The sequence below is a fragment of the Serinus canaria genome, chromosome 27, assembly GCF_022539315.1.
Source record: "Serinus canaria isolate serCan28SL12 chromosome 27, serCan2020, whole genome shotgun sequence".
In the NCBI taxonomy this organism is placed as follows: Eukaryota; Metazoa; Chordata; class Aves; order Passeriformes; family Fringillidae; genus Serinus; species Serinus canaria.
In genome coordinates, this window is record NC_066340.1 from 1,542,998 (window position 1) to 1,562,511 (window position 19,514).

Genomic DNA, 19,514 nt, shown 5'->3' on the forward strand with positions numbered 1-19,514 from the left:
AAGATCAAGAAAAGAATCAAGAAAGAAGAAAATCCAGAAGAAAACGCAGAAGATCAAGAAAAGAATGGAATAATCAAGAATAAAAGGATCAAGAAAACCAAGGAAAAAAGCAAGAAAACCAAGAAGAAAATCAAGAATGAAATAGAGAAAGAATGAAGAAGAAAATTGAGAATAAAAGAATCTCTAAAGAAGAAAATGCTCAACAAAATGAGGAACAAGCCCAAGAAAATCCCTGATTTCTGCTGGCCCAGCTTTGCCCTGGGATGTCCCAGCCTGGAGGCACCAGACTCACCCAGTGCCCACCACCCTCAGCCCTTGGCTTTGTTTCAATGAGAACTGACAGAAGTGGCTGCTAGGTGAGGTTAAAATAAATTTAGTGATATATTTATAATATTTCTATTAATTATCTATGTTTATTATTTAATTTATTCATTTATTCTAGTAGCATTTATTTCTATAAACGAATATTTATATACTTACACATATTTAGATTTAATGATATATTTATAATATTAATATTTTTATTAAATCTATTTTTAATAATAAATATAATATAATGTATTTTTATAATATAATGTAGTTTATTAATGTAGTCTATTTTAATTTTCTTATAGTATTAATATATTTATATTTAGATATACTTATATAAATATACTTATATACTTATATAAACATATATATACTTTTTATATATAAGTTTATATACTGTATATATAAAATATATACTTATGTATTTATACATACTTATATATGTTTCTGTATTATATATATAAAACATTATTTATATATACTTATATATATACTTATTTACTTATATTATAGTAATTAATATATTTATATTTCTTGATGTATCCATAGTATCTATATTAATTAATTATATTTATTATATATTAATATATTATTTTATTCTTGAATTTTTATATTATATTAATATATTATATAACTATACTTTTATATTATATAATATAATTTTATACTATAGATATTGTTTATATTTATATATTATAGATAATATATTTACATTATATTAATTGTTATATATTATATATATAAACGTAGTGATATCTTCACAAATTTAATTTTTAATTTAATTTTATTTATTTTCAATTTTATTATTTTAGATAAAACCCCAATAAATTAAATGACAAAAAAACCAAATTAAATTATATAAATGATGAATAAAATGATAACTAACTAATAAAATGAGAAATTAAATAAGAAATGAATAATCTGTGTCACGGCTCTGCAGGTTTGGAGCTCCTGAGTGTCTCAGACCCGAGGTGGGGATCACTCCCCCTTTATCCCCAGAGGAAATTGGGGTTCCAAATGATATCAATGATTAATAAAATAATAAATAAAATGAGAAATTAAATGGCTCTGCAGGTTTGGAGCTCCTGAGTGTCTCAGACCTGAGGTGGGGATCACTCCCCCTCTATCCCCAGAGGAAATTGGGGTTCCAAATTATATAAATGATGAATAAAATGATAACTAAATAAATAAAACGAGAAATTAACTAAGAAATGAATAATCTGTGCACGGCTCTGCAGGTTTGGAGCTCCTGAGTGTCTCAGACCCGAGTGGGGATCACTCCCCCTTATCCCCAGAGGAAATTGGGGTTCCAAATGATATAATGATGAATAAAATAATAAATAAAATGAGAAATTAAATGGCTCTGCAGGTTTGGAGCTCCTGAGTGTGTCAGAGCCGAGGTGGGGATCACTCCCCCTCTATCCCCAGAGGAAATTGGGGCTCCAAATGATATAAATGATAACTAACTAAATAAAATGAGAAATTAAATAAGAAATGAATAATCTGTCATGGCTCTGCAGGTTTGGAGCTCCTGTGTCAGAGCCGAGGTGGGGATCACTCCCCCTCTATCCCCAGAGGAAATTGGGGCTCCCAGCCCTGCCCGTACCTTAAGGCGTTGTCCCCCACTCCCAGGCAGCCGCGCAGGCTCAGCTTCCGCAGGAATCCCCCACATCTCTTGGAGATGTTCTCCACCACTCGGCCCTGGGGGACACAGCAGCCACGTGAGAACCCCCCAGAGCTTCAGAACACTTTGCAGACTGACAACAGTTTGTTATTCGAGGGAAAACTCTGCTAAGGGGAGAAAAATGGGCACGGGCTAAGGGAGGGCAGGGAGAATTGTTCAGCTTCTGAAGATGGAGAGACAAGGAGCAATCACCTAAAGCAAATCAGCTACAGCACCTGGAGGAATTTCCTGTGGTTTGGAGCTCCTGGACGTGGGCACAGACTCCCCAAGGGAGGTGAGAGGAGCTACACCCCAGATTCCCAAGCACAGCCCGTGGATAAACCCCAGTTTCTACTCAAAGCAGAGATGAGCAGAACCAGCCTGTCACCAACAAGTTTTATCAAAAATCCTTTCCTTAGGGTTTTTACTCCTGAGAAGCTGAGAGGTCTCAGAACAAAATGCAAACAATGATTCTCTGCTGCTGTGGAATGCAGCAGGTGGATCTGGGATTGGTCTCTGTGGTTGTTTCTATCAATGGCCAATCCCAGTCCAGCTGTCCAGACCATCTCAGTCAGACACAAACCTTTGTTATTCATTCCTTTGCTATTCTTAGCCAGCCTTCTGATGAAATCCTTTCTTCTATTCTTTTAGTATAGTTTTAATATAATATATATAATAATATAATAAATCAAGGCTTCTGAACGTGGAGCCAGGATTCTCATCTCCTCCCTCACCCTGGGACCCCTGTGATCACACCAGCCCACGAGTTCTGCCCCTGCAGGAAAAGGGATTCAACCATTTGTACTCCAAAGATCCAGAAAATTATTTTTAATTTCAAATCTGGACCCAAAGACCCCATTACAGTCAGGATTTATCCTTCCCCTGGGACCAAAGGGCAAAACCACTGGAGAATATTTGCACCAGAAACTCAGAACCTTCCCCTGCACTTTGGCTGCTCCTCAGAGAGCAGGAGCACCCCTCGGTCCTTCCAGGACTAACTGGCATTTGGGACCTCTGTGAGATGAAGATTTCCTTCCGGAATCTCTTGTATTAATTTCATTTTATCTCTTTATTCAATTTTTAATTCTATATTCTATTATAGCAAGCCTATAAATTCTGCTTGAATTAGAGGAGCCAAACGTGTTTCTATCAAAAATTTACATGGACTGATGGATTTGACTTTGTTACAGCAGAGCCTGAGGATGCCCAGCAGGAACTCTGAGGTGAGCTACAACAAATGTTGTTTTCAGAAGGGAAGCCTGGGCTTAGGCAAGAACAGGGGTTTGATGTGCAGGGACATGAAAACCACCCCAAAAGCACTGAGGATTGGGAAAAGCTTGGTTTGTGTTCCCAGCCTCTCCCTCCTCCCAGGCTGAGCTGCTCAGTCCCACCTCCTGCCACTCCACACATCAGGAACCCTGAGAACTCCACTCTAAAGAAATAATTCCACGGCTCTGGCATTTTTAGGGCACGTTATGAGGTGAAGGATTCATGATGAAGACCCCAAATCCCCCATTTCATTCCCCCAGGCCACTCAGACCCTGCCGAGGTGACAGTGCCACCTCCTGCTCCTCATCCCTGACTCTCAGCTGCACAAAGGGATTATTTTAACACTTCCCTACCAAATCAGGGGTGGATTTCCCACCAGGTTGGAACCTTTACTCAGCAGCTCTTTGATGCCTCTGTCTACCACCAACTAAAGCCACACATTTTCCTCCAATGTGAAATGTTCCCAATCTCCCTCTTCCAAGGTGTTTTAAACAGAGTAAAAAATCCTGATGAGAGATTTAAGCATTGGGGGTTTTCCTCATCCATTCTCCTGCTTAAGGCAATTGGAATTTTCAGCCTCCATCCCCACTGCTGCTGCACAATCCACATCCCACAGGTTCAGCTACAATGGAGCAGCTCCAAAGCTGCATCTTTTAGGGACAATTTGGACCTTGTCCTTCCCAAATCACTTCCATTTCAATTTTTGGTATTAAAGATACAAATATTTTAGGCCATGACTCACACACATTCAGTCCTCATGGTCTGATGTGGGTGCAAGGAGCAGTAGCTTGAATTCTCTTCCATACATGCAGCAGTTTTGCCCCCAAAAAGTACCTTTTCTACTAATTTCTGTTTTCAGAACAGACAAAAACTACTTCCTTTCTATTAAAACCCTGAAGTCTTGCTAGAGATACAGAATTCTGTCCATTTTCAAAAGCTGAATGGATTGCCAAGACTTTAAAAACTCCCTCAAAGCTGGAGAACTGAAATTAATCATTTCTATCTCCAGGGAAGGTAGAAAGGGTTACACTGGGAGTATTAATCCATTCTAGAGTGTAATTACATTTGAACAAGAAAAAATGGGTTTGTATGTCACTTCATTATACCTCAATATCCCTCTGGAAATCAAACAGGTCAATTCGCTGCCAGTTACTGCCATCCAGGGCCAGAACATTCCATGCCTTTATCAGGGGAAAAAAATGTAAATGTCTGGTTAATATGAAAATAAGAAAAGGTCAGTGGGGACCTAGTCACAGCCTGTTCCTTTGAGGAACAACATTCTGTCCCAGGAGGGGAAGCCACAGGTAATTGCAGGCACCAGGAGCTTGGTGCCCTCAAAATTCAGAATTCTCAGTCCTTCAGTCAGGGAAGGGGTGCCCTGGCTGCTTCCACTCCCTTGGGAGGTGCAGGAATTTCACATTCCTGGCTGGAATTTCCTGCCCAGCACCTCAGAGGACACCTGGGCACAGGTGAGTCCCCCAGGAGACCCCATAGCTGCAGTGCCAAAGGGTTTGGGGTTTGTTTAAATCACCAAAATCTCCCGTGGTTCCTGCTCCAAAGGAGAGGCAGGAACTCAGAGTTGGTTGCTGTGTCCTCAGGTGAATTTAAAGTTTCAGTTACATCATCAAGGTGAACAAGGGGATCTTGTAATAACCAGGAGGCAGCACTGTGCAAGAGCCAGGGGTGAACACGGGGGGGTTTCCATCCCAAATCCCACCTGCACCGAGCTCCTCCCCAGCACAGAGCAGCAGCTCGTGGGCAGGAGCTAGTGCAGGGTTACAGCAGATGACAGAAGTGAGCATTAACTGAGTTTTTGGGGTTTAAACCTCACTGCTGATGTTTGTTTTAAGGTCTGGTTATGGCCAGGAGAAAAGCAGTGGGAAACGCCCCAGCGGCTGCATAATTCCATGGGCAGTGCAGGGAACGTTCCAGAACCTTCCTGCACATCCCTGCAGGAACTGCCTGTGCTGTGCCATGGAACAGGAGCTGGGACAGGCCAGGAGAACAGCCTGACATTGGCACAGAGTCCCTGACAGCCCATTCTGCCAGCACTGCTCTGCTGGATTTCAGCTGGGAGCTCTCCTCGCACAACCTGTGCTGTTCAGTGGCAACTGCAATGCCCAGACACCACACAGGGTCACTTTTTAATGCAATTAACAACGTTTAAGCACTTTTTTTAAAAATTCCAATGTGCTTAGGGTAATTAAATCAGTGGTGGTTGAGGTTTGGAGCCAGGACTGATGGGTTTGTGCAGGTGCCAGCCAGGCAGGAGGGTGAACACAGCACTCCAACACCTTCCCTGGATCACCACCCTGCCCTTGCTGTGCTGCTTCCCCTGGGAGTTACCAGACACTGGCAGGAAAAAAAAACCTGAATAAATCTGGCAGCTGCAGATAACTGAACCTCCCAGTCCAGCTGGAGGAATTCTCCCAAGCAAACAATCCAAGCTGGATTAACCCAAGAACAACCCCTCACTTTACTGCCATCCAAGGAGAAAATGAACTTTTATTGACTGTGCAGCATCTCTGTGAATTAAAATTTCCACCCAAACCCCCAGGATGCCATTCTGGGCTCATCCCATGTTGGGGATTTCAGCAGGGTGAGCTCCCTGTAAAAGCCAGAATGAGGGGAGAGCTCTGGGCAAAACATCAGCCCCCTCCCCTCTGTACCTGGGACACTGGAAAATGCTACTCCAGCTTGGAATTCCCCCTCACTGGTGCTGTGGGAATTTTCCAGGACTGCCAGGGGACACTAAATAACCCCAGCTGAGTGGCACAAAGCTCCCTGGCCCAACCCCCCTGGGAAGGGAGGACTGTCACCCAAATCCAACCCCCTGCTAAAATCCACCAGGAAAGAGGAGGGTTCTTACCCTGGAAACTTGAGCACAACGACACAGAGTGACCACATCCAGGAAAGAGAAAATTCTGGAACAGAAAGAAGAGATGCCTTATAGGTTTGTGACATTTAAAACAAAAGGGGACGTGGAAAACAAAGGGGGAGAGGGGGGAAAATAAAAAGGACTGGGACAGCAAAACTTCTTTGTGATTTGGCTGAAAGCTGAACTGTGAAAGGAAGTGCAGAGGCAGCAGCTCCCAAATGGAAACAAAACACGGCCATGGAGCCACCGGGAAACAGAAAGCTCCCACCTTGGAGAGGGTCCTGACCCAGAGCACTGACTGCTCACCCCAGGGAGCCTCGCAGGAGCCCCCAGGACATGGAGCACCAGCTGGGATCTGGGCTGGCTCTGACTGCACAGGAGGGAATTGAACACTTCAACACCTTCAGCACCAGCTCCCAGAAATGGGCAGTGCCATCCTTCAGTGTGGGCAGTGCCATCCCTCATTACCAGCTCTGGATCAGGACAGTGTCACCCCTCATTGTGGGCAGTGTCATCCCTCATTACAAGCTCCCAAAAGTGGGCAGTGCCATCCCTCATTCCCAGCTCTGGATCAGGACATTGCCATCCCCCACTGTGGGCACTGCTATCCTTCATTACCAGCTCCAGGATCAGGACAGTGCCATCCCCCATTGAGAGCAGTGCCATCCCTGATGACCAGCTCTGGATCAGGACAGTGCCATCCCCCATTGAGAGCAGTGCCATCCCTGATGACCAGCTCTGGATCAGGGCAGTGCCATCCCTCAGTTGGACACTGCCATCCCTCATTCCCAGCTCCCAGAAATGGCCAGTGCCATCCCTCATTACCAGCTCTGGATCAGGGCAGTGCCATCCCTCATTACCAGCTCCCAGAAATGGCCAGTGCCATCCCTGATGACCAGCTCTGGATCAGGGCAGTGCCATCCCTCATTCCCAGCTCCCAGAAATGGCCAGTGCCATCCCTCATTACCAGCTCTGGATCAGGGCACTGCCATCCCTCACTACCAGCTCCCAGAAATGGGCAGAAATTCCCAGCTCTGGATCAGGGCAGTGCCATCCCTCACTACCAGCTCCCAGAAATGGGCAGAAATTCCCAGCTCTGGATCAGGACAGTGCCATCCCTCAGTGTGGGCACTGCCAGCCCTCATCACCCACTCCAGACTGGTTTTGGTGCTCATTCCTGGTTCCCAGAGTGATCCCAGGGAGGATCCCAGCCCTGCTGGGGGGGAAGGCTGGGCCAGCTGGGATTGCCCAACCTGGGGAACTAAGGGTGACCCAACTGTGGCCTGCCAGCACCTGAAGGGGGACAGGAAAGATGGACAGGGGACATTTCCAAGGACCTGCAGTGCCAGGACAGGGGGGAATGGGGTTCAACTGCCACAAGGCAAGGCTGGGTGGGATATTGGGAAGAAATTCCTCCCTGTCAGAGTGGGGAGGGGCTGGGATGGGTTTCCCCTGGATCCTTGGAAGTGTCACAGGGCTTGGAGCCAACGGGGACAGTGGCAGGGCTGGGAGTGGATGGGCTTTAAGGTCCCTTCCAGCCCAAACCCTTCCAGGATTTTGCACTTCCACAAGTGGCAGAGCCAGATGTGCTCATCCAGGAGGGACAATGACACTGTGGTCACTCCTGAGTGGCACCCTGGGCCAGGGCACACCCTGGGGACCCAGCCACCGCCCAGGACTGCTGGGCTATTATTAGGACAAAGGAATGACACAGCTGAGACTGCCAGGATTGCCCTGGGGATCACATCACACCCCCCAGCTGGGGAAGCAGCCAGCCCATGGAAAGCTCCCAGTCTGCACCAAGACATCAATAATGGATAAAATTCAATGGGATTTCGATGGCATTTGAGGGTTTCTGGTTATTCAAACAATGGTGGCCCAAAAGAGACGAGGTCAAGTGGAGGGTGGGAGGACATCAAGGTCTCGTTCCCTTTGGGAACAATTATAAAACTGGAGTTTTTGCAAAGATAATACAAGAGTTCAACCACAATGTGCTTAGATATTTTAATTAATATTTTCAGCTTGAAGGCCACTCGAAAGAGAAGGCAAATGTTGTCAGCCACAAGCATCCTGAGAAGCAGGGATGGAAAAAGCCCTTCAGAAACACCAATACTGGGGAAAAGGGTGCTCCTGATGGAGGTAAATGCAGATTATTTATCAGAACATTGATGCTAAAGGTATCCCACAGCAGCACTCAGCTAAATCAGGATGAACATTCCCTCCTGTGTTCCTGCACTTCCCAGGGATACTCATGGATCCAGGAGTTAAGGGGTTAAGACCCAAGGGGGTCAAGGCACTTCTGATCTCACCATGAGACAAATCTGACAGTGATGTGCTGGGGGAAACTCTGCAGAAGAGCCCAGTGCACTTTAATGCTGTCAGGAATCCCAAATTCTGGATTTCAGAGCACTTCCATCTTCCCTGCCTGCAGACAAGGCTCCCCCTGAGCCCAAAATCATTTATTGGTGTCCAAGGGTTTCTTCAGCACCTTGTCCATGCACAAGAACACCAGGAAAGGCTGGGAAATGAGAAAAGCTGGGGAAAATTCTTACTTTCAAATTCCTGTTGTAGGAGAGAATAAAACTTCCATTCTGTGGATCACTCACTATGGAAGTTGTCTCTATTTTCATTAAAATTCCCTATTCCATGGGAATCCCAGACTGTTAATGATCACCTCATCCCTCTCTCAGGGCTGGGAAATCTGGGATAAATTCTCCTCCACTTCCTGCTCCTCCCTTGCCAGCCTGCCCACACATCATCAGGGATTCCCCCTGGCCAAACCCTCACCCCTCTGCCTTCCCCAGCACGGAGATCTCAGCCCTGAGCAGCTCCAGAGACTTTCCCAGTGTTCCCTCAGCTCCTCCTGCACTTCTCCAAGACCCTGAGGGGATGATTCAGCACAATCAGGCTGCAAAAAGAACTTTTTCACAGCAGGCACTCCTTGGTCGTGGATTTTCATCATTTCAGAACTGGGTCCAGATCAGGAAGAGCAGCAGGCACCATGATCCCAGCTGAGAATTCCCCTGCAGCCCTGAGGATGGGATTTACCTCTCCAAGGAACACTAAAATACCCCAAACCCCACAAATAAGCAGTGACTGAGCTGCAGCAGAAGGCTGATCAGCACTAATTGAATGATTTTTCCCAATTCTGCATTAACAGGTCCAAAAGCACCGTGCTGGGACATTGATTTTTCCAGCCAAACAGGATTCCTGTCCTGCTCACAGCTGCCTGGTGAGCCCTTTTACATGGGTCTTTTTATTCTTCAGAGTCCTCAGTGGGAAAATAATCCCCAAAATTAACTTTATCATCAAACACTGATCACAGATGAAGGCAGACTGAGCTTCCCAAACAGGAATTAAATCTGGAATTGCAGCAGATTAAATTGTCTCACTGCAAAGGGACTCCCTATGTGTTTGAATTTGTCTGAACAGCTCAGCTCTGCACAATTTGGGTAAAACACTCAGTCTGAGCAATTTTCAGGTTTCAACCTCTTAATCCACTCAGGGGTTTCTAGGACTCCTCACTTTCCCACTGCTGCTCTAATTAGATTAGGGTCAAGACTCTCATGAAATCCCTGCATGCTGCAGGCTCTGAGGTGAGCCAGCTTAGACCTTCAGCCTGCTAAAATTACCAACACCAATTTGTGCCAGCAAACCCCCCACCACCCCAGTTCAATCCCAGTTCATTCCCAGTTCAGCCCTGCTCCCATGGGCTGGGCAGGGGGACGGACACCACGGCTCTGCTGCCAACTCAGAGCTCCCCACGGGCACAACTCCCAGGGATAAATCAGCACGTGGGGATGGCAGAGCCAGGCTGGGCATGTGCTGGGCAGGGCTGGATGGGCAGAGCCAGGCTGGGCACGTGCTGGGCAGGGCTGGATGGGCAGAGCCAGGCTGGGCAGGGCTGGATGGGCAGAGCCAGGCTGGGCATGTGCTGGGCAGGGCTGGATGGGCAGAGCCAGGCTGGGCATGTGCTGGGCAGGGCTGGATGGGCAGAGCCAGGCTGGGCATGTGCCGGGCAGGGCTGGATGGGCAGAGCCAGGCTGGGCATGTGCTGGGCAGGGCTGGATGGGCAGAGCAGGGACTCAAAGCTGCTTAGGCCAGGAGAGAGCTGCAAACTGCCTGACCTGCCTGTGACCCAGCAGGAACAGCTGAATTCCTGCAGGCTGATCCTGCTGGGGCCAAGCAGGAGCTGTGCAGCACTGGGAGTGCCACCTCCTCCAGGAGGGCAGCACAGACCACCTCTGCCAGGGAAATTGGGGCTGGGGGTGGCTCCCAGGCTCAGGGAAGGAAAGCTCCTCTCCAACAGCAGGGGGAAAGGGACAGGATGTCCCTCTGGGGACACAACCACAGCTGGAGCCTACAGGGAGCATGGATTCCACCTCTGGGAGTCACTGCCCAGGGAGGAGCTGGGGCACAGGGAATTCTGCTTTTTGCTGCTTTGGCTCATTGCTGTGTGTGTGAAGGTGCAGCCAGGAGGTGACACCTCCAGAGGTGTCACCTCCTGGCTCTCAGCTGGCAGGGGACAGAGCTGGGCAGGTGCAGCAGTGCCAGGACATGGATTGGTCACCACCTGCTGGGGCTGGGGCTGCTCCATCCCTGGCAGTGCCCAAGGCCAGGCTGGACAGGGCTTGGAGCAGCCTGGGACAGTGGGAGGTGTCCCTACCCATGGAAAGTGGAACCAGACAATCCCTAAGGTCCTTTCCAACCCAAACCATTCCAGGATTCTCTGACCTGCCCACCCTGTCTTGCTCCCTGGACATGCAGGACAATGTCCCCAGTGCAGGTGGGGCAGAACAGGATTGTCACTGCTGCATCCCAGGCTCAGGACAGGGAGCCTGAGGTGCTCAGGCTCCATCAGGAGCACCACCCTCCTGGCCCATCCCTGGATTTTTAGGGATAACAAAGGCTGCTGTTCTCCTCTTTCACATCCTCCTCCTCTATTTTGCCCAAGTGCAGCTTTCACTCCACACACAGGGGACCCCGAGGCTGCCTGAGAGTGCCCAGAGCAGGGCCAGGACTTCACAGAGCAGTGCCCAAACACACCAGCCTTTGTCCCACACACAGTGACACCCATTTACAGGAGATTCCTGCAGAAAAGCCATCCAAGCTCCTCTTTCAAAGGCTGCACTGTCAATGCACAGTAATTAATTTTCACAGTATGCTAACAGTGAATTCCAGCTCTCCAAACCATTACTTATGAGCTTTAAACATTTATCAACTCCTGATTTCGCCTCGGTTCCACCAGATCCTGAACAATTCCCTGCTCTCCAGCAGGTTGGGATGAGCAGGGACAGCAGGACACAACAGGCACAGACATTTCCACAGGGCAGGAGAGAGGGAACTCAGCCACACTGGGGCTTGTCCTGATGAAATTCCCTGCTCCATGCAGGACCTTCCCTCCTTCCTGCCACAAACCCTTCTCCAACTGTCCAGCAGTGTTCATGGAATTCAGGGAATGGTTTGGGTTGGGAGGGACCTTAAAGCCTTTTCTACTTTCAGACTTGGCAGCTGCTGCTAGCTCTGAGTTTTTTCTGTTCTTGATGTTCCTAAAGCTTCTGCAGCTTTCTGGAAGTCTTCTCACCTTTACAATTTCCCACCACTTCTGTCCATCTGTTTTCATAAATTTCCTTAATTCCATAGAATTTCAGTCTGGTTTGGGTTGGATCTTAAATCCCACCCAGTGCCACCCTTGCCATGGGCAGGGACACCTCCCACTGTCCCAGGGTGCTCCAAGCCCTGTCCAGCCTGGCCTTGGGCACTGCCAGGAATGGGACAGCCCCAGCAGGAGGTGACCAATCCATGTCCTGGCACTGCTGCACCTGCTCCAGCTGAGAGCCAGGAGGTGACACCTCTGGAGGTGGCTGCACCTTCACACACACAGCAATGAGCCAAACCTCAGCTCCTGGCTCCACTCAGGATCATTCCACTTCCATCTGTCAGAATCTTCACCCAGCTCCAAGAGAAGCTCTCCTCCTGGCAGCCCCATGCCCTCACACTTCTCCTTCCCTGACATCCATGCAAAATCCCATTTACATTCCACCACCCAACCTTTTTCTCCCTACCCTATTCCCCACCCTCCCAGTGCCACAGAGACTCCCTGCCTCACCCATCAGGGCTCTTCACCTGTCCCCAACCTACTTCTGTCTTGTCACCTCAGCACAGGGACAAAAACCCAGGTTTGTTGTATCTGCTCCCATCAGAAAAAGAAAATCATCTCAGAAAATCCAGAAAGACAATTTTTTACCACTCTTTTCCTGGTTCAGGACAAGCACAGCAGCTGCCACCTGCAAACCCCTGTGCAAACTCCTGCTGTGGAGGTTGTGACTCCATCCTGCTCCTCCCACAGGTGCCCCTCATTCCCAGGTCCCAGGTTCTGGTTTCACACAGGGATCTTCACACCCATGGACAATCATTTCCCAGACCCCAATCCCAAATATCCACCCTGGCAGCAGGAGGGCTCTAACAGCCACACACTCTGGGGTGAGGAATAAAAGAAATGGGATCAGGAGGGAAATACCAATGGGATCAGGTGGGAAACACCAATGGGATCAGGTGGGAAATACCCTTCCAGGGCAGCCAGTACACTGAAATTAAACACACTCATCCCTTCTCCCTGCTCCTTTCATTCCAGAAGTGAGCCAGCAGCACTTCCCTGGGTCACACTCCCCTCCCCAGACTTCACTGTCACTGAGTGGTGACAGAACCAGTTTCTTGCAGTGTAAGAATGTCGTTGCTGTTAATAATTCAAGCTTCCCCCTGCTTCTGCTCTCCCCATTTCCAGCCCAACACCTGAGCTCAAAGCACTGAAACTCAGCTCTACTTCCAGAGCCCAAAAGGAGGGACAATCACCCCCAGAACCCAAAAGGAAGGACAATCACCCGCAGAGCCCAAAAGGAGGGACAATCACCCCCAGAGCCCAAAAGGGGGACAATCACCCCCAGAGCCCAAAAGGAGGGACAATCACCCCCAGAGCCCAAAAGGGGGGACAATCACCCCCAGAGCCCAAAAGGAGGGACAGTCACCCCCAGAGCCCAAAAGGAAGGACAGTCACCCCCAGAGCCCAAAAGGAGGGACAATCACCCCCACACTCCCCTCCTGCTCCCCACAGGGCAGATTTATCCACAGAGACCTTAAAGGACTTTCAAACCCTAGAAATCCACCAGGCCTGATCTGTTTGGTGTTTGCCAACAGGACCATCCTGCCAGGAGCTGAACATCTGGCTCCTATTGACAGGGGACAGGACAAAGTCCACTCCAGTGTAACTGGAGCAGAGGGATTCACTTTTGCTTTCAACTCAAGCCCTGAGAGAAGCAGAATCCTGCTCTCTACATCAGCCCATCCCCACCAGGATTAATGAAGGATCCTCACTCCTCCCTCCACCAAACAGACAACCAAGCAAACCAACCCAGCATTTAAAACCCCAAAACTGAATCCCATTTAGCACAAACTGCTGCCACAGACCTTTGACCTGCCTCGATCAGTGACCTGATCCAAGCTCATGATTTGGGAGCAGAGCAGCAAAACCCTGGATGTAAATAACAACCCACCGGTGTCCAGGGAGGACTCACCGAAGCAGCAGCTCTTTGGGCAGTTTTTTGTTGATTGCAGCCTCATCGTTGTTTGAGAACATCTGCAAACACAAAAAATGGCACAAGTTAGCCACAAATCAAGGGAACAAACCCTGCTTTACCTCAGGGAAGAAGTGGTTGGTTAATGAGGTTGTTTCCAGATATCTGGACCAGGAAATTCCTAACAGATAAACTTTGTGCTGCAGCTTTCCAGTTTCTAGAGCACAGCTGGATGGAGCATTACATCAAAATATTTTAGACCACGGTGCAAGGATGCTCTGTAAATTGAGAGATGAAATATAAACTGAGATTTGCAGCTGCTCCAGTGAAGTAAATGATAATTAGGATGTGTTTGTGAGCTGGAGAGGCTCCCTGAGCACTTCTGAGGTGCACCAAGGCACAGACACCTCAAAACTGGGAGGTTTTACAGACCAAACATCTGGCCAAGGGGCTGGAGGGGAGAGGAAGAAGGGTCCAGCAGCCCAAATATCCAAAGAGAGGTGGAAGGTGCAGCAGGGTTGGTTTCTGTGATGGAAAAGGTGCCCCACAATGTTCTCCCAGCCCTCAGGAGCTCTGGGACACACAGGACTGATTTTTAAACCACCAAGGATGGCCTGAAGGGAGCTGAGATCTTTGGTGCTGCACCAGGAGGAGATAATGCTGGGAAAGCTCTGTGCTCTGCCAAGGCAACGAGGCCAGAGCTGGTCCTGGATCCCTCCAAATCCAGGGACAACACCTGGCACACCTGGATGGACCTTGGGACCAGGTAGAAGAATCTCAGACACTCTTAAGAACAAGAGAAACTTCTCTTTTTCAAGGAGTCCCAAGGGAAACAGAGAGCAAAGCCTCACGAGAAGAATCTAAATAAAAACAGTTCTAAAATTTAGTATTGTCTTGCCATGGGGAAAATCCAGCAACTCCCAAATATCCTGTACCTGAGCATGGATCCATCACACCCCAAATATCCTGTACCTGAGCAAGGATCCAATCCCATCACACCCCAAATATCCTGTACCTGTGCAAGGATCCATCACATCCCAAATATCCTGTACCTGAGCATGAATCCAATCCCATCACACCCCAAATATCCTGTACCTGAGCATGGATCCAATCCCATCACACCCCAAATATCCTGTACCTGAGCATGAATCCAATCCCATCACACCCCAAATATCCTGTACCTGAGCATGGATCCAATCCCATCACACCCCAAATATCCTGTACCTGTGCAAGGATCCAATCCCATCACACCCCAAATATCCTGTACCTGAGCATGGATCCATCACACCCCAAATATCCTGTACCTGAGCATGGATCCATCACACCCCAAATATCCTGTACCTGAGCATGGATCCATCACATCCCAAATATCCTGTACCTGAGCATGGATCCATCACACCCCAAATATCCTGTACCTGTGCATGGATCCAATCCCATCACACCCCAAATATCCTGTACCTGAGCATGGATCCAATCCCATCACACCCCAAATATCCTGTCCCTGAGCATGGATCCAATCCCATCACACCCCAAATATCCTGTACCTGAGCAAGGATCCATCACATCCCAAATATCCTGTACCTGTGCAAGGATCCAATCCCATCACACCCCAAATATCCTGTACCTGAGCAAGGATCCATCACATCCCAAATATCCTGTACCTGTGCAAGGATCCAATCCCATCACACCCCAAATATCCTGTACCTGAGCATGGATCCATCACACCCCAAATATCCTGTACCTGAGCATGGATCCAATCCCATCACACCCCAAATATCCTGTACCTGAGCATGGATCCAATCCCATCACACCCCAAATATCCTGTACCTGAGCAAGGATCCATCACATCCCAAATATCCTGTCCCTGAGCATGGATCCATCACATCACACCCCAAATATCCTGTACCTGTGCAAGGATCCAATCCCATCACACCCCAAATATCCTGTACCTGTGCATGGATCCATCACACCCCAAATATCCTGTACCTGAGCATGAATCCAATCCCACCCCAACTTAAATTAAACCCAGTGTAAAAATCCACCGTGCTGCCCCAGAATGGCCCTTTAAATGCTCCATTTGGTGATGGAGAAGTGGGGATTGAGGAACACCATCACCCCAGAGAACAGCAAACCCCAGGATTTCAGAGTCACAGGCTGTGCTCCCAAATCCCAGTTTCCTTTTCAATTATCCCAAGACACCAGAGCACGGTGTTGAAGTGGGAACTCTCAAACTTCCATCCCAAAATGCCAGCCAGCAGAAGTGTTGCTCCCCCCACAGACCCTTTTATCACTTCCCACCAGGAACATCACAAGTCCTGAGCAGAAACCAGACTGGCAGCTCTCAGCCCAATTTGCTGCTAATTAAACTCAGCTTTTGCCATTCCCAGCTCACACAGCTCTCCCAGGGCTCTTCCCTTCCATCTCCAGGTGACTCTGGAGCCACAGGGGGTGGGGACAGACATTCCCAAGGCTGGGAGAGCAGCACCTGCAGATCTGGGAGAGGACCAGCTAATTACACTGATTAGTTGATTGATTAGGAGATGGAGGAAATCATGGAGGAGGAATGCAGAGGAATTATTCATGGGAAAAAGAGATGTGATTCCTTTCCCCCCAGTTACAGATCCAAAACCTTTCCCAGCACTGAACAGACCTTGAACCAGGACTCTCCTCCCAAAAAAAGGATCAGAGAAATTAAAGGAGCAATCAGAGAGCAGGAACAGATTTCCAAAAAGGAACCAGAACAGAACAAGGGTAGGAAGGGTTAAAACAGAGATTCCAGAAGCAGCCAGGAGCCTCCTCTGCCTGATCACAGAACTCTGCCCACCAAACCCCTCAGAGCAAAATCTCACCTCAGTCCCAGCACAAATCCCATCCCCAGACTGCTTCTGCAGGAGTTTCCCTTTGACCAGCACTAATCTAAAGGAATGTTTGTTTTTTGTCTTACTAAAAATAGCCCTTGGACTTAAACCGTGATGGGGCCCAGGCAAGATGGGCTCCAGGGGAGATCCTCAGCCCTGGAATTCCCCCTCCCTGGAACCCTGGCAGGAGCCAGGATGCATCTCCAGACCTATTTTCTCCAGCCTCCCTTCCAAGCCTGAGGCTCAGATGGCAGAGGCTGGTGAAGAAACAGAAAACAGGCTGGAATTGGGATTTTGCTAAGTCATGGCAGCATATACAGCTAAATTTACCACGGACATGGGGACCTTCTGGCAAGTCCATGCAAAAATAAAGCTCTGAAAAAATGTCAGTGGCTATTCTAGACTTCCAGGCTTTCAGAATGCTTCAAGGGATAAAAACCAAATGTCCCAACTTTGCTTCTCCTAACATCTCTTTGGTGTTGTCAAAAATAAGAGATTCTCCTGGACAGGACACAGAAAACCACATTTTTCTTGTATGAAAATTTTCAATTCTGTACCAAACACAGAATCCTCCACCAAGGAGCAACTGTGGTGCTGTGTGAAGCCAGATGGGATTTTTGGGAAGGAATTCCTCCTTGTGAGGGTGGGGAGGGGCTGGGATGGAATTCCCAGAGGAGCTGTGGATGTCTCTGGAAGTGTCCAGGGTGAGGCTGGACAGGGCTTGGAGCAGCCTGGGACAGTGGGAGGTGTTCCTGGCATGGCAGGGGTGGCACTGGGTGGGATTTAAGGTCCAACCCAAACCAGACTGAAATTCTATGGAATTAAGGAAGTTCAGGAAAATAGATGGGGAAAAGTTGTGGGAAATAATAAAGGTGAGAAGACTTCCAGAGAGCTGCAAAAGCTTTAGGAACAGAAAGAACAGAAAAAACTCAGAGCTAGCAGCAGCTGCCAAGACTGAAAGTGAAAAAGTTACAATGGTTCAGCAAGCAAGGACACAAAACTCCATGGAATTGAGGAAGTTTATGAAAACAGATGGACAAAAGTGACCAAAAGGCAGAGCTCCCACAGCCTCACACTCAGCACAACATGCAATTGTCCATTGCCTTTAAAAACTCTTCCTGATGCCCACTCTGAACCCAAACACTTGAAAGCACAAAATTCAAAGCTCAATGGAGAAAAAGGGATGAAGATAATTCAGAGCTTTAGGGAATTAGTGGCTGCAGGGTTAGAGGGGGAACCTGGGTCAGTTGTGACAGCAAGAGACAGAATTATCCACCTTGATGTTCACTGCAGGGAAAAAGAACCTGGATCTGGAACCTCTGGAGAGCCTGGGAAGCGCCAGCACAGCACAAGGACACCAAGGGAGACACAGGGGGAAGGGACAAGGTGACACCCATTCCTACAAAACCAACCAAGAGACACCCACAGAGGTGGGCAGGAAATAAAAGCAAAAAACATTCCCAGAAACACAAGCAATAAAGTGCTGCATGTCTCTATGTTAAAAAAAGCTAATGCCAAAGAAACAATGCAGAATTTAAAACCCTCATCTATTAAATATTAGTAAATATTTTGATTTTTAACGGCTCCAACTTGTTTATTTTTGGGACAGAAACTGTGAGATGACAAACTTGTGGGTAATGGTGTGCTGAGGATGAAAGTGCAGCTGCTGTGAGGCCTGGAGCTCCCTGCCCTCATGGGCCCCTCTAACTCAGGATATTCCAGGGTTCTGTGAGCCCTGATCCACCAGGAAATGCTGGCCAGACCCTCCACAACTGCACATAACCACAGGAAATTAAGCAACTGAAACCAAGCCAGAAAACAGGCTGCAATTATTAATTATTAGAGAGCAAATAATGTGCTCTGGAAACGGTGGGGAATCAACCACTGGTGGCAGAAATAAGGATTACATCCATAGCTTGAATATTTTGGAGTTTACAGCCCACCCAGACTCTATCAAGACACTTTGGAGATGAAACTTCCAAGCTCCAAAAGTCTTTTCTGTTCTGAGAGCTCTGTGTGAATTTGTTCAGAGTTTAAACCCTGACTCTGAGATGTACTGGGAGGTTTCTCCAGCTGTAAGGCTGCTGGCTCCCAGCCCAAATTCCAGGATTTCTGCTAGAATTTGTACCAATTTTATCTGTCATGGTCCACATGGAGATGAACAATCCCAGTACAGTCACTGACACAAGACAAGAGTCACAGCAAACAAACCTCACCCACAACTCCCATCTAGTGAAAACAGCTGAGCACGAACCACAAAACAACAGGAAAAATGTGGAATTCACTCAGCATCTCCTTTGGAAAAGCTCAGTGAAGCTCTGAGACAACTTCTTCCAAACATGCTCAATATGTACTGACACCTTGCCTCGAGTTCTGCTCATTTAGGGAAACAATTCCACCGCTGTGACAAAGCTCAACTAACAGAGACATGAGAGACATCAGCTCCCTTCCCAGGACAAGATTTTGGGAAGCAGCAGCTGGAGCAGGCTGAGCTGCCTTCCTGGAGGCAAAGAAAATATTACACTGCAGAGATAAGTCACAGTGAAGTGACAGAGAAATCCAAGGGCTCCTCAGAGGACACCATCCAAAGAATGAAGTTGTTTACATCCACGGGCAGCTCCGACCGAGGGAATTTTCCCTCCAGCCTGTACTTACACCGGGAATTTTATTTAAAAACCCATCCATGTTTTTAATCTGCATGAAGTCTCCAAGGAAATGGCTGGCTGCTGGAGGAGGCCAGGCTGTCAGAGGCTCTGCTGTGGCCGTTGGGATGCTCTGTCAGGATCAGGAGGGATGGGAATGCGGGCGCTGCCCTCCTGCCCCGGCCACGCTCGCCCCTCTGGCTCCCAACCAGAGCTCTGCTCAGGCAAAATCCTGACTAAGCAGGACAAACAGAAATAGAGCCCAGCCAAAAAGGCTTATTACAGGCTTAATAGTGCTAAAAATAGCTGGATAGGCAGGGGGCT

At 48.1% G+C, this 19,514-nt stretch overlaps 1 protein-coding gene and 1 long non-coding RNA gene across 24 annotated transcripts in view; both read right to left on the minus strand.

The window, feature by feature from the left end:
- FBXL20 (F-box and leucine rich repeat protein 20) overlaps positions 1-19,514 on the minus strand; it is a 41,081-nt gene that overhangs the window by 13,602 nt on the left and 7,965 nt on the right. For 20 of the 23 annotated variants that reach the window (XM_050985819.1, XM_050985817.1, XM_050985816.1 and 17 more), the window contains exons 2-5: positions 13,691-13,752; positions 6,111-6,165; positions 4,348-4,422; positions 1,916-2,010 (exon numbers count right to left, since the gene is read on the minus strand). In XM_050985819.1, the coding sequence (XP_050841776.1) occupies positions 1,916-2,010; positions 4,348-4,422; positions 6,111-6,165; positions 13,691-13,752 (287 nt within the window). Of the gene's footprint in view, positions 1-1,915; positions 2,011-4,347; positions 4,423-6,110; positions 6,166-13,690; positions 13,753-16,539; positions 16,562-19,514 lie in introns of those variants that run through there. The other 3 variants (XM_050985822.1, XM_050985821.1, XM_009096576.4) reach the window with 2 other exon arrangements.
- LOC127060874 (uncharacterized) lies at positions 14,609-16,071 on the minus strand. Its single transcript, XR_007780246.1, has 4 exons — positions 15,597-16,071; positions 15,235-15,554; positions 14,786-14,957; positions 14,609-14,742 (listed from the first exon to the last, which is right to left on the minus strand). It is a non-coding gene; the product is annotated as an uncharacterized LOC127060874 (long non-coding RNA).